Source organism: Neltuma alba, unplaced genomic scaffold (genome assembly GCF_004799145.2).
Source record: "Neltuma alba isolate B1F8T4 unplaced genomic scaffold, ASM479914v2 tig00012772_pilon, whole genome shotgun sequence".
NCBI classification, from domain to species: Eukaryota; Viridiplantae; Streptophyta; class Magnoliopsida; order Fabales; family Fabaceae; genus Neltuma; species Neltuma alba.
In genome coordinates, this window is record NW_021637180.1 from 382,854 (window position 1) to 396,603 (window position 13,750).

Genomic DNA, 13,750 nt, shown 5'->3' on the forward strand with positions numbered 1-13,750 from the left:
GAAATTATATGAATCAGAATTATTTTCTATTATATAAAAAAAATTATGTTTTTGACAAATATAAATATTTAAATAATTTTTTATGTCAAATAGAGGTACTTTGGGTAAAATAAAAGTTTAGAAGTTAAATTTAATGGTCACTTAACAATTGAATAAACTAATGATTGAACAGATAAAAATAACATATAAGGAGGTTTACATATGTTTTTAAAATATAAATAATATTCGTATAGGCAATTGAAGTAAAATAGAAAGGTAATTAATGTTTTTACCCTTCTATTTAATTGTAGACCTGTATTTCTTTTTTATTTTTTTATTTTTTTGATGAGATGTAGACCTGTATTTCTATTTCTTGGTAAAATAGACTTGTAGTACTACTTTAGTACTGTTTTGGTTGTAGATGATTTAAGTTTTCGACTTGAACTCAATTAATGACAGAATTCTGAAGTAGTCATTTTCTTGAATACACACATACACACATATAATATTATTATATAATATTCAACCATTAAAAATTAATATTAAAAATTCATAATTTCTCCAAATTTTGAAATTCGTTGTTTATTAATAAATAATAAATAATTAATAGAAATTTTTTTTTGATAGTTGAAAACGTTACTATATAGCGTTAGATTCGAACTTTTAATTTGTGAAAAGTTACTTCAATAAAATTAAGGAAAAAAGAACTCAAATATCAATAAAAACGTATTACGAGAAAAGAGAAACTCAAACTATGATGCGTTAATTAAATGATTTGGATATCTAGGAGCTATTAAAGTGGGTGGACATATAAACATACTCCTCTGGTCCTATTTATAAGGCACTTCCAACAAGTTTCACACAGACCAAGAAAAACCTTAAACTGCATTAATTCCTCATTAAAATATAGTAACTTTTCAACTTTACCCCTATTTAATATATACCTTTTTCAAAAAAGTAACTATCTACATTATAATAAATGAAGGACAACATGGTAAAGTCATAGTAAAAAGTTAATGAGGTGACTTATAAATAGGACAAAAAAAAACCTTCTCTCTCTGCCCTATAAATAGGACCAGAGGAGTAACCGTCTATTTCTGTAAATACTAGAGGCAATGTACAACTTTTCTATAAATGAGATTATCGCTATTCCTACTAATTTAAACTAAATTTCATTGTAAACTTAAAACTGCTAAATTTGAGGTCATGTTTTCTTTACATCTCACATTACCTACTTTTTTTTTTTTGTTTTTTTGATTGTTTATGCATAAAAATTTAAAATTCAATTGACTTAAACGATCATGCTATTTTCGTGTGAAAAAAAATCACTTTGTAATTTTATTTTCATATGTAGGTATGAAGCAGAATTCATTGAAAGCATTGTTGAAGAAATGGAGTTAAAGTTACTTGATAAATCAGCATCAAGTCTTGGCAGGTTAATTGGAATTGAACCAAAATTAAATAAATTGGAGTCAATGGCAGAAAGTGAATCGGAAGGAGATGGGTTTATAGGAATATGGGGCACAGGAGGTGCAGGCAAAACAACTCTTGCTAGAGCCTTTTATGAGCGAAAATGCAGAAACTTTGAGAGTCATTGTTTTCTTCCTAATATTAGAGAGGCATGTGAAAAAGATCATTTGATTTCATTGCAAAGAAAACTTCTTTTTTCTTTAGATAAAAGGAGTATGGAAGTGACTGATTCTTATGAAGGAACAGAGTTAATAAAAAGCAAGTTGACAGACAGAAAAATTCTACTTGTCCTTGATGATGTGAGTCATATTGAGCAACTTGAAAATTTCGCTCCAAGGCAAGGATGGCTCAGCAAAGGGAGCATAATAGTGATAACAACAAGGGATAAGCATTTGCTATCATCATATAGTGTATCTGACAGTGCGATATATGGCATTGAATTCTTGACTGATAATGAGTCCCTTGAACTTCTCATTCAAAATGCCTTTAAAGAAGGGCAACCTAATGAAGATTACTTGAACCTTGCTAAAAACGTCATTGAATATGCTGGAGGCCTTCCTTTAGCAGTCAAAGTGTTAGGTTCATTTCTTTGCAAAAGGACGATAGGGGAATGGGAAGATGCACTAGCTAAGTTCGAGAAATATCCTCTAGAGGACATTTCAAAGATAATTGAAGTGAGTCTTCATGGATTAGACCATAATGAGAAGACTATATTCTTGGATATTGCTTGCTTTTTCAATGGGATGGACGAAGATCATATCATACACATTTTAGAAACATTGGATAAGGATCTTCACCCAAAAATTGGAATAAGGGTTCTTATGGACAAATCACTAGTAATTAATCATGAAGGGCGTTTGTGGGTGCATGAAATTCTGCAAAATATGGCTAAACATGTTGTCTATCAAGAATCATCTGGTGATGCCAGCAAGCTTTCTAGGATATTGTCCTTGGATGATGCCAATCATGTATTAGGAGGAAATAAGGTGACATTCCAAAGTTCTTGTGTTTGTGCACTCTTATAATAATTTATTGCATGACTTTTGTACATTTTTACCTTGACTTGTTGTTTTATAGGGTACAGAAGTAACCCGGGGAATAATGCTAAAGTTAGAAAAGTCATGTGATGTATCTTGGGATCCTGAAGCCTTCTCAAAACTGAGTAATCTCAAGTTACTTATCATTTCAAGTCGCTCACATGTTTCACATTGCCAATTGAATCTTCGGCTTGGACTCAAGTCCCTTTCCAAAGAGTTGAGAGTCATGGAATGGGAGGGGTATCCATTATTTTATTTGCCAAGTCAACCTCAACCTCAACTCAATCAACTTGTTGTGCTAAAAATGCGACATAGCAAGTTAAAAGAACTTTGGAGAGGAAAACAGGTAATTACAGTCTTTTTATTTAAATTGTTTATCCATAATCCACTAAATTATAATTAGTTTTTGGTTTTTGATTTTTCTTTTTTCCCCTATTGTTAGTCTCTTCAAAGCTTGAAGTTCATTGATCTATCTCATTCAGAATACCTCATCAAAACCCCTAATTTTGATGGAATTCCGCATCTTGAAAAGTTGATTCTTGAAGGGTGTTCTAACTTGGTTGAAATTCACCAGTCTCTTGGGCAACACAAGAAACTTATCACTGTTGACTTGAAAGATTGCAAAGAAGTTAAAACCCTTCCAGAAAAATTTGAGATGAATAGCTTGGAGACTTTTATTCTATCGGGTTGTTCAAAAGTTAGAAAACTTCCTGAGCTTGGAAAAGATATGGCATGTCTATCGAAGCTTGATTTAGAGAAGACTGCTATAGCCAAACTACCTCAATCACTGGGCAATTTGATTGGTCTCGTTGAATTAAATTTGACGAACTGCAAAAAGCTGGTCCATCTTCCATGTAGTGTTAGTAAGTTGAAAGCTCTGAAAGTTATCAAAATTTCTCAATGCTCAAAGTTTTCAAGGTTGCCAGAGAATTTGAATGAAAATGAAGCTTTGGAAGAGCTTCATTTGAGTGGAATTGCTATAAAAGGGTTATCATTTAGTGACTACAATGGTGAAGCACAATCTTCGTCATCATGGGGTTGCTTATCCCTTCTTCAAAGGCCTTCAAGCTCAACAGATTTTATGTTTTTGCCGTCTTTGTCATCATTGACGCGTTTACGCTTAACAAACTGCAATCTCCATGACGCATCACTTCCCGATGATATCAGCATGTTATCATCATTGGAAACTTTAGATCTAAGTGGAAACAATTTCATTGACTTACCATCTGGCCTCATTTCCAATCTTTCGAAGCTTAAAAGGATTGGTCTCTGGAGGTGCCCAAGGCTTCGGTCCTTGCCGCAACTTCCGTCAAATCTATCAATTATATGGGCTCATGCTTCTTCATCAATGAAACATTACGGATGGGCACATCAATTATGGGATTTCATTGAATCATTTCAACCTCAGGTTTATTTTATTTGTCTTTAATTGTTCTTTCACCTCAATCATTTTACTTCTTTAACATGGAAAGTTGTTTCTTATAGTTCACAACCATTTAAATATGAAGTCAGCAATTATAAGATGGGCTTCAGAAATTGAGTTTTTAGAATCACTTGTTTTTTCCTTAATTTCTTCGACAATAAATATATAGTTTATTTGACTTGTACATATATATTACCATTTCTTACGTGTTAATCAACATACATCTGATTCAAACAATTTGTTTCTTTTTTCTTGTCCCAGTTTGTTTCCCTCCGCCCACCTGTTCGCATATTAACAATTCCAGGTAGCAAAGTACCATCATGGTTTTATAATCAAAACTACTTTGGTGAGAGAGAATTCTGTTGGTGTCCAAATGTGTCGTTCATAATAAATATATCCCCTGATTATTGTGGTTCACGTGAATGGTGGGGCATAGCCGTATGCTTAGTCATAGAATACGATCTCACATTTGGAGAGGGGTGGGATGCAATTTGTTGGAGTTGCAGATTTCCTAATGCTGAATTTCCAAACTCGTATTATAGGAATAAAATTTTTTTTTGTACGTCTTCGAGTCCTCTGCTTTATATAGCATATATCCATTATTCCTCTTTGGTTATAAACGGATCCCAAATGGTACTTTTCTCCAAGAATGCAATGAAGAATAAGTCACCAAGGATAAACATAAGCAAGTGTGGGTGGCGAGCCGTGTGTAAAGAAGATGTAAAGAAGATGTAGAAGCTTGGTGAAGAACAAGGGACGAAGGTTGAAGTATCATCAATAATTACGTGAAGATTGATCCAGACGTCAACAGTGGAGGTTATAGTCCCTGGTCGAGACATGATGATACTGTTGTAGAAGTGGGTGGCGCCTATTCTCGTTTAGATGACAAAGTAGCTTGTGGAGGCGTTCTTAAAGATGGCAGCAATTATATGAAGGAGGCTTTTCTGCTGAAATTAAGTGGTGGAGATATCCTCAAAGCAAAACTATGGGGTTGCTTCAGGGGTCTCAAAAGAGCTTGGGACGCTCGTATTAAAGGCGTTTACTTGAGAAGCGACTCCACTGAGGCTGTTCGATTGATCAAATTTGAAGTCCCTGAGACGCACAAGGATATTGCTCTGATCATGGAAATCAAAGGGATGCTAGAGTGGGATTGGTTTGTGGTTACCCGGGGCTTTCACAGAGATGGCAATGGCATTGCTGATTTACTTGCTAAAAGAGCACTTAATGGGGAAATGGGTAGGCAAATCCTGGGTCCTGAGCCAATGATGAAAATATTGCAGGCTACTGATGTTACACGAATCGACGTTGAGAAAGATGGAGGCTATACTTAATGCTCCAGACATCATGATTAGTTCGTTGTTGAAGAAGATGAGTCTATACTTCCAAGGTACGTAGATCAACCCTTCTGGTTTTATATTAAACATCATATTTTATATTTATGCATGCTTGATGGATATTTAAAATTGTCCTGGATACATTAATTTAATACATACAAATGACGTAAAAACCTTCTTCATAGATTATATGAAGAAGGTTTTTATGTCATTTGTATGTATTAAGGACTATAGAAAAGGATTCAGGAGGAAGTATTAACATATATACAATCCAATGGCCGTAGGTCAACTAAGTATTATGCATATTCACTGTTCGTGTTTTGTTGTAAGCAAGTTCGAATGGACTGTGTTGCATAGAAATGTTCAAAGATGGCAAAAATCCTGTAATGGCATTAAAAGTAATGTAAAATACCGTCTCCGATTCTTAATATAAGAGTTAATTGGAGATTGAATTTGATCCTAAATATAAAACTTCAATTCATTTTGTCTCTCAAATCTATTTTTCCCCCGAAAAGTTTCCTATTGATCATAAGGCCTCCTTTCTATCAAAGGATAGTTCCAGTGCACATAATGAAAAGGAGTAATTTAGAAAAATGAACACATATTTGTTATAATTAACCAACTTATTAATTTTTTTAATTTCTTCAAATTAGTTATCTAGCTCTCATATTAAGAATCAGAGGTATTAATTATTTGATATTTTGATTATGTGTTGTATGAGAGAAACTTTCATCATTTTAATTACGATATTGTCTTTACACACACACACTATGCAATCACCATATTGTCCTTTTGTGCGTGTATATATATGTTTTCATGATATTTTTCTCCTCCCGGTGTGGTTGCGCCGTTGTCCGTCCGCCGTCGGCCTCTTCTTTGCTTACTATTCCTGAGAAATCATCGTCATTTTTCTCCTCCTGCTGTTGCTGCCTCGTCATTTTTCTCCTCCTGCTGTTGCTGCCTCGTCATTTTTCTCCTCCTGCTGTTGCTGCCTGTCACCTTGGTGGTGTGGGGTGATGCAGTTCGCCTCTTGTTTCTTTTTTCCTTGCTGCTTCTTGGTGATTCGTTTGAAGCTGGCATTGCTCTGTGTGTGTTCCTCTGTTCCCCCGCATCTCTGTTTTGTTCGTTAGGTGTGCCCTCTTTTTCTTCTTCTGTAATTGCTTCTCTAAGTGTTAATGTTTGAAATAGGAGAATTGAATTGGATTTGGCTGTCTGAAGAAGGAAGGCAAAACTTTTTCTCTATTTAATGCATTTTTTACCATTTTGCCTTTAATTAATTTTTCTCCTCCTTTTGTCACCCTCCCTCATAATATTTCTCCATATATTTTCTTTCACCTTTTTTTTTGTTTATTATAAGAGCAAACAAAAACATATTTTTTAGCTATTTGTTACTTTTAACTAATTTTAACTGATTTTTTGTTATACGACAATCAATTATTTAAAACTTGTAATAAGAACAAGTTGAAGTACTGATTAAAACAAGGAAGAATTTCTTTCAGTAAGAATTTATTGTTGCATAGCGTGTGAATTTAATGTGACCCTCCAATAAATGGCGTGTTAAGAATTCTTTGTCTTTTTTATTTTCCTTTTAGAGAGAATTATTACGAAATCCCAAGTAAGGCATATAATCATCAAAAAGTCCCAGTGACAACACGAGCGGCCTCTAATGACAAATTCTAGGATAGTAAATGACAATTGCTCCTTTGTTATTGGGACTTACTGATAATTGCTTTTTTTTCCTTGAGACCTTATTATAATTCTTTTTTTTTAATTTTTCAATTTTCTTTCAAAGAAAAATGTGTCGTATACACTAGTGACATTTATATCTTCTTGAGTCAAAAGTTGAGGAGTGATGTTGATCAAAATTTTGATGAGTTTAAGAAACTCAAGAAAATAGTACGAGATGATCAAGATCTTAATTACTATTTCCCCCTAGTCCAATCATGATTCGATTGCAAAGCATTATTGTGCATCAAGGGAAATAATCCATCAATAAGTTTTACATTATTCCTTTGATAATGATTATTTTTATAATTAAATAGGTATAGATTTTGAAATATATTTAGTGAAATCTATGGATAATTTATACCTATTTAACCATCTTTTATTAATGTATCTTCTTTTAAATTAATTATAAGATAAAAGATGATTTTTGCATAAAATCTACTCAAATCTTTTATTATCTTTAATGCAGGAGATATAAAATTATTGAGAGAAGAAAATATCATAAATAAAAGATGAGACAAAAAGGAGCAACATATGCAGCAAATAATATATATATATATATTCACATCACATATGAGAATCAAAGGCGTGAAGAGGGGAGAAAAGAAGAAGCCGTGGGTCGCGGTCAAGAATCAAGGAATTAGTCAAATATAATATATTGTATTATATTGATTGAAGGAAACAAGCATCCGTGATAACGCAAGGCAAATCATGATGAGATATAATATATTATATTATATTGGATATATATGGATGGATATGGATAAGAGGCGGGGATCCACGGGAGAGAAGACAGGCAACAATTATAAATAGGGACCGGGGATAGCAGCGAAGGTACACCAAAAAAATTCTTTGTGCTGTTTCTGGCAACAGCAGCTAAAGGGCGGCGGAAAGGAGGCAGCGAGAAGAGAGAGTAGTGTGGAATCAACCTGTAAGTCTCAGTTCCACTGTGACGGCAGCGAGGAATTAATTGGGACGAACAGGATTGAACGTAGCGAGCAAACAGTGGGGTACCAGCGAAGCATTCGTCTCTGATTCTTCATTCTTTTTCCGGCGACAGCAGTGAAAGGAGGAAGGATTGTACACCGTTTTGCTTTCTACTCTTCATCTTTTCTCTTCTGTTATTTCATTCTGAATATTTATCTTTCACGAGTTCATTTTGGCCATGTGTGGCTAGTTCTTTTCTTTAGTCTGGAGTAGCTATGAACTTACTTATGGATTAGACTTTGTTTTCATTTAATTAATTATGCTTGATGTTAATTTTGGGTACTTAATCTTGGTTTAATATATCTATTTAATGTTTGGCCATCATTAAATATGAGTTTGAGCATTAAGGTTAGCCTTGATGAAGGAAATCTTAAGTAGGCTCTAGGATTGAGTAATATGGGCTTAGATTTTTATCTAAGTTGCGAGTAGGATAGAAATATACCTAGGAGCCCCATATAATTGATGAAGAGTGAAATCAATTTATCCTCTTAAGTATTTGAGTTAGACATAACCTTATTACTTAGGAGAGGGTTATAAGTGGATCGAAAGACACTTTTAGCTATAAATACTCTAGATTAACTAAATTAACATTGAGACTAATTAGTTAAATAAAAAGCAAAAGTCTATGAAACTAGTAAGGGATTAGTAACTCTAGGTTGCCTTTAATATTGAATTTTTTTCTATCTTTATTCTTTTTATCTGATCATTCATAATTTAGCTTGCTTAACTCAATTGAAAACAGGAACTTTAATGCCTAAACACTATTTTGTCTAATTCTCTGTGGGAACGATACTCTATACTTACACTTTATTACTTGATCGACACGTGCACTTGCGTTATTCACAAATTGTGCGCATCATCCTTCAACATGGATGCTTAAATCTCTCAAGTTTATGGAATATGATCATTTTGCGAAGTCAAAGCAAGAAGTAGAGTTTCAAAACTCTTATTATTTTGCACATAATATCTCTAATCAATTTGTGATTATTAGGCTTATTTAAGTAAAAAAGAAAAATAACTGGGGATAGAAAATATGCATGCCTAGCTGCTATACATAACTCCATGCACAAGTTGATACTGTAGATGACTAAATTTCTGCATAATTTTTTTATTCTGAGTAGAGAGGTTTCGAATAGTAAAAGTATAATTATATGAAAATACATAATAAATTACTCTTGCCAGAAGTATAATTTCCACACAAAACTACTCTGCACCATTTTTGGCCAACAAAATATCTTTTTACTTGAACTAGAATTGTGATCACTTTCACAATAAATTAACGGTAAATGACTCAAAATTTAAAGTTTTAAATATAATTTCCACAGCACAAAGGCTAGATATTATTAAAGGGTGCAATGATTTTAGCCTGAAGCATATCTTTAATAATGATTGGTGTGGTGCTTTGTCTTCAAAATCGCAGCTACATATATGAAGCTGCCAGATCTCATGATGATATATACACATGCCCATATAAAACGCTCTCACAAGTTTAAAAAAATAAAATGAAGCAGCACAGGGAGTCAGAAACAAGGACACAAACATAAATGGCAATATTGCTTCATACATCAAGCCCAATACCACTGTAGTAAACAACCTGATGAACGACAAACACCCAATAAAGAACAGAGTGAAAAGTGTTAAAAAAAATATACTTCATTCATTTAATCTGATATAGGTTCTAAGCTAAATCAGGCTTTTACATGCGAACCTGTTCAATATCTAAAGCACAAAGGAAAACTAACAGCAATCATCCCAATAAGGTAGTATTAAGATTTTTCTAATCCTAGAGTCCCTATGTCCACTGTTTAGCTTGTTAAAGCCCTCAAACTGAGGCTTCAAAATACACTATTTTTTAAGTCCCAATTTAAAATTTGTAAAAGTTGATCATAAGTATCAACTTAACTCTGCTTATCATCACATAAGCAATTCTTGCAAACAAGATTTTCATAACTTCCATGTCTGTACTGATTCATGTTTGAGACTTGAAGAGAATCTCCTTTATTGGTTTTCATAATTCCACCAAAATCACGGTTACATTTGATGCCATTGGATGCTGGCCTCAAGAAATTTCCTACATCCTATAAAAAAAAAAAAATCAACTACTACTGAGATGTTGCTGCTTAATTATGTAGAGGTCATGTGAGGTGATACATTATATTGAGAGTGTACAAGAATTCCTCCTCATGAATAAATAAGTTTTGCACAGTGTCAGACAGCAACGCGGTTTATGAACACGTTAAGAATAGGTTTGAGCTGACTCCAAAAGCTTCATCGTCAAAACTATACAAATTTGTGCCTAACACCTTCATGGCTACCATTCTATCATTCTGTTTTAATTTGTTCTTTGAGATGGATTTTAGCTCTTCAAGCATTAATTTTGTGATCATGCTTTCTTTGCATGCAAAACTTTTGCTTGAACTATAAATAGACTGTAAGGAATATAGACATTTAGTTATCAATTCAGTCAACCTGGGATCTATTTTTTTCTTTGTCAATTCTTTTAGGTCTCTCTATTTACTATCTTTGACACGCATTTTTAATTTATTAGTAAAATACTACAAATGGTAAAAAATTTACCAAAATACCACATGTTGAAAAGAATTTACCCAAATACTATAATACAAATCATTCACACAAACAATTTGTGAAGCACTCATTCACACCAAGAACAATTTTCACCTCACATTTTTTGTAAAAAAATAAAAACAACGAAATCGTTCAGGCACTTCAACACTGTTTTTCTCCGTACATCTTTTCTTCTTTTTTCTTCGGCCAAAAATACAATTAAAGACCCCATTCCACAACTTCTAAGCCATTTTTCTCCTTGCTTTTCACTTCTGGAGAGAATTACTATTAATAGCCCCATAACTATGAATCTCTTATCATCCTCTTTTACCTTTTCCCCTTTACATTTAAACAATGGATGGTTGGGATGTAATATTTTATAAAATTATTATTAAAATATTTTATAAACTAAAAATTTTCAGACTATAAGTATAAATTGCCAGAATAAATTTTAATAGTTTAAATTTATTTATTTATATTTTAATAATATTGTATAAAATATTATATCTAAACTATTTATTTTTTATCTAATGTTGGAGAAGATATTCTTAGAGTATCCAGATCTATAACTCTATTCCTTCAATATCTACTCCTTCCATTTACTCTCTAGCTTTAATTAAGGGGATAAAAAAATATTCACTTTGAAAAATCTACTCATATCCTTATTAATTTATAGGGAATAAATAGAACAAAGAGAAAATGGAAGGAGTAGATATTCAAAATCCTTTCTCCATTCTTGGAAGGAAAATGAATGGTTCAAATATAATATTTGAGACAATATTATTAAAATATAAACAAATAAATGTAAACTGTTAGAATTTATTCTGGTCAATTTATACTATAGTCCCAAAAAATTTAGTTTATAAAATATTTTAATAATAATTTTATAAAATATTACATCCAAACCATCTATCGTTATAATGTAAGGCAGGAGAGAGGATCAAAGAAAAAACGGTAAAAGAAGATGGTAAGGGGATTCACATCTGTGGGGTTATTAATAGTAATTCTCTCCAAAAGTCAAAACGAAAGAGAAAAGTGGCGAAGTTGTTGAATGGGGTCTTAATTGTAATTTTTACTAAAGACAAAAAGAAGAAAAGATATACAAGGAAAAGCAGTGTTGAAGTCGTTCCGAAAATTAAAAAAACGATTTCATTGTTTTTTTTTTGTTTTCAAAAAAATGTTAGTGTGAACTCGTTCTTCACAGATTGGAACTCGTTCTTTATGTGAATGATTTGTGATATACTATTTGTGTAAATTCTTTTCAATATGTAATATTTTGGTAATTTTTTTTTTATTGTTTCCGTTATTTTGCCATTTTTGAAATTATCCGCAACTTTAAATCTGAGATTTATGTTGTGTCTAAAGTTTTTGTTTCATAAAGCAAACTACTAACTCTGAGGACTAAGTCATGTGCAATCATGTGCTGTCATATATTTAGCCTGATCTATCGGATTAGGCATTAAACTAACACGGTTTTATCTTGCATAGAGCTTAGCTTAGCTTAATTTGGTGCATGAACGACAGTGCATATCATTTTCCTAGGTATATAGTATTTTTGGTATTCGGTAAACATATTTCCAAACACCTTATAACAGAACTAATTAAGAAGGATAGCTAAATCATTAGATTTGTTTTAAAATAAAAAATTATAAATTTAATCAGATTTAAAATCATGAATTATATCTTGGATTAACTCGTACTTGCTGGTATAGAATTGTTGATGAAGCTATTAGTCTGAACTCAGTGGTGAAATAATGAAGAGCATCCATATTATTGGATTTTTGAAGAGGCAGGAAGAATTCTATATATGGATTCGTTGGCTAGGAGAGCTCTCTGCTGGTCAGCTGACTTGGTTTTTACGATGTATTATTTAGTGTCCAGTGAATATAAATATGATTCTGCTGTTCGAAGGCTCATTGGGAAGATGTAATTGATTTTGGTTTTAAAATATGATAACTTTAGGAAATTCATATCGTTTTGGCACAATTTTCTCATATTTTGACACACTTTCTGAGTTGAATTGTGCATAATTTAGTTTTATACAATGAAAATGTGCATTCATTCTAAACTTAAGAAAATTCTTTAAAAAATTCTTTGTGTAAATGTCAATATATTGATCTACCTTGGACAACTGAGAATTTTTACAGAATTTTGTGTTTTGTAGAGAGAGGGAACACCATTTTTGGAAGCTTTGAAGGACCATAGGAGGCAAGGAACAAGACATACATGAATCTTGGAAAGAATCAAAGAACTTAAGAGCTAAAAAGACCCTTCACTGGGTCACTTTTTTCTGCAGCTTGCAGCGAAAAGTACAGAAAAAAGGAAAAAGCTCTCCATGTTGTTCACCATGGCAAAGATAGCGAAGTCCATAAATGAAATCTCTGTGCAGTTTGCTGCGACGAAAACACAATGTTTTGATGTCAGATCAAAAAATAGGGTTTGATAAGGCTGTGGGGAGCCAGCTTTTTTGACATTTGGACTGCTCAGACTCTTTGGAGCTGAATTCGAGGGGCAATTGTGACGAAGGTTTGAAGACATGAAAGATTGGGATTGGAGCTTCAAGAGATTTAGAGCATCTTTGTTCTGTTTTTATAAGCTTTTCCTTTCCTTTTTCGCTGAATTTTTGCGATGGTTGTACTTGTTATAGATAGTTGTACTTATTTTTTGAACATGAGTGGCTAGATAGTTTGTTATAGGCTTACTTTAAACCATTGTATGGACTGAGATTTGTTTACCCTTTTTTAGTGTTAACGGTAATAACTATATGTTGATTTTACCTTAAGCTTATAATGCATCTATGTCATTACCCACCATTTAGATAGTTTTATTCAATCAAATGATGCTTGAGAAAGTTAATTATATTTGATTGTAGAACTTGGATAGTTTTGACTTTAATTTGCATTAGTACTTCAATTCACTCCAAGTTCTCTATCTTTGACTATTAATAATTTGGTTTTGACAAACATTACTTGTAATGCAAAGTGGAAGACAGCTGCAATGCAGTTTGAACGCGTAAAGAGTAAACTACAAAAGCTTCATGGTCAAAACTACAAATTTGTGCCTAACTGGGTTTCATCTTGTTCTGATCAGATCGCATAGATCAAAGAAATTTTTCACTTTTATATCAGTCACCAGGTTCCTATTTTCTTCCTTTCTAATTATGTGATTTTCTATGTGTAATTTTGGTTGAATCGTGACCCTTGCTAGACATTCATGGATTAATTCTTTTT

The 13,750-nt window shown here is 32.7% G+C and overlaps 1 protein-coding gene across 1 annotated transcript; it reads left to right on the forward strand.

The window, feature by feature from the left end:
• Window positions 1-1,664: 1,664 nt before the first annotated feature.
• On the forward strand, window positions 1,665-2,474 carry LOC114730881 (TMV resistance protein N-like). Its single transcript, XM_028917984.1, has one exon. It carries the CDS (start codon window positions 1,665-1,667, stop codon window positions 2,472-2,474), a length of 810 nt encoding a protein of 269 aa, XP_028773817.1.
• Window positions 2,475-13,750: the final 11,276 nt, after the last annotated feature.

Coding starts and splice junctions, on each gene's coding strand:
- LOC114730881 (XM_028917984.1), top strand. CDS start 1,665: ATGGAAGTGACTGATTCTTATGAAGGAACAGAGTTAATAAAAAGCAAG.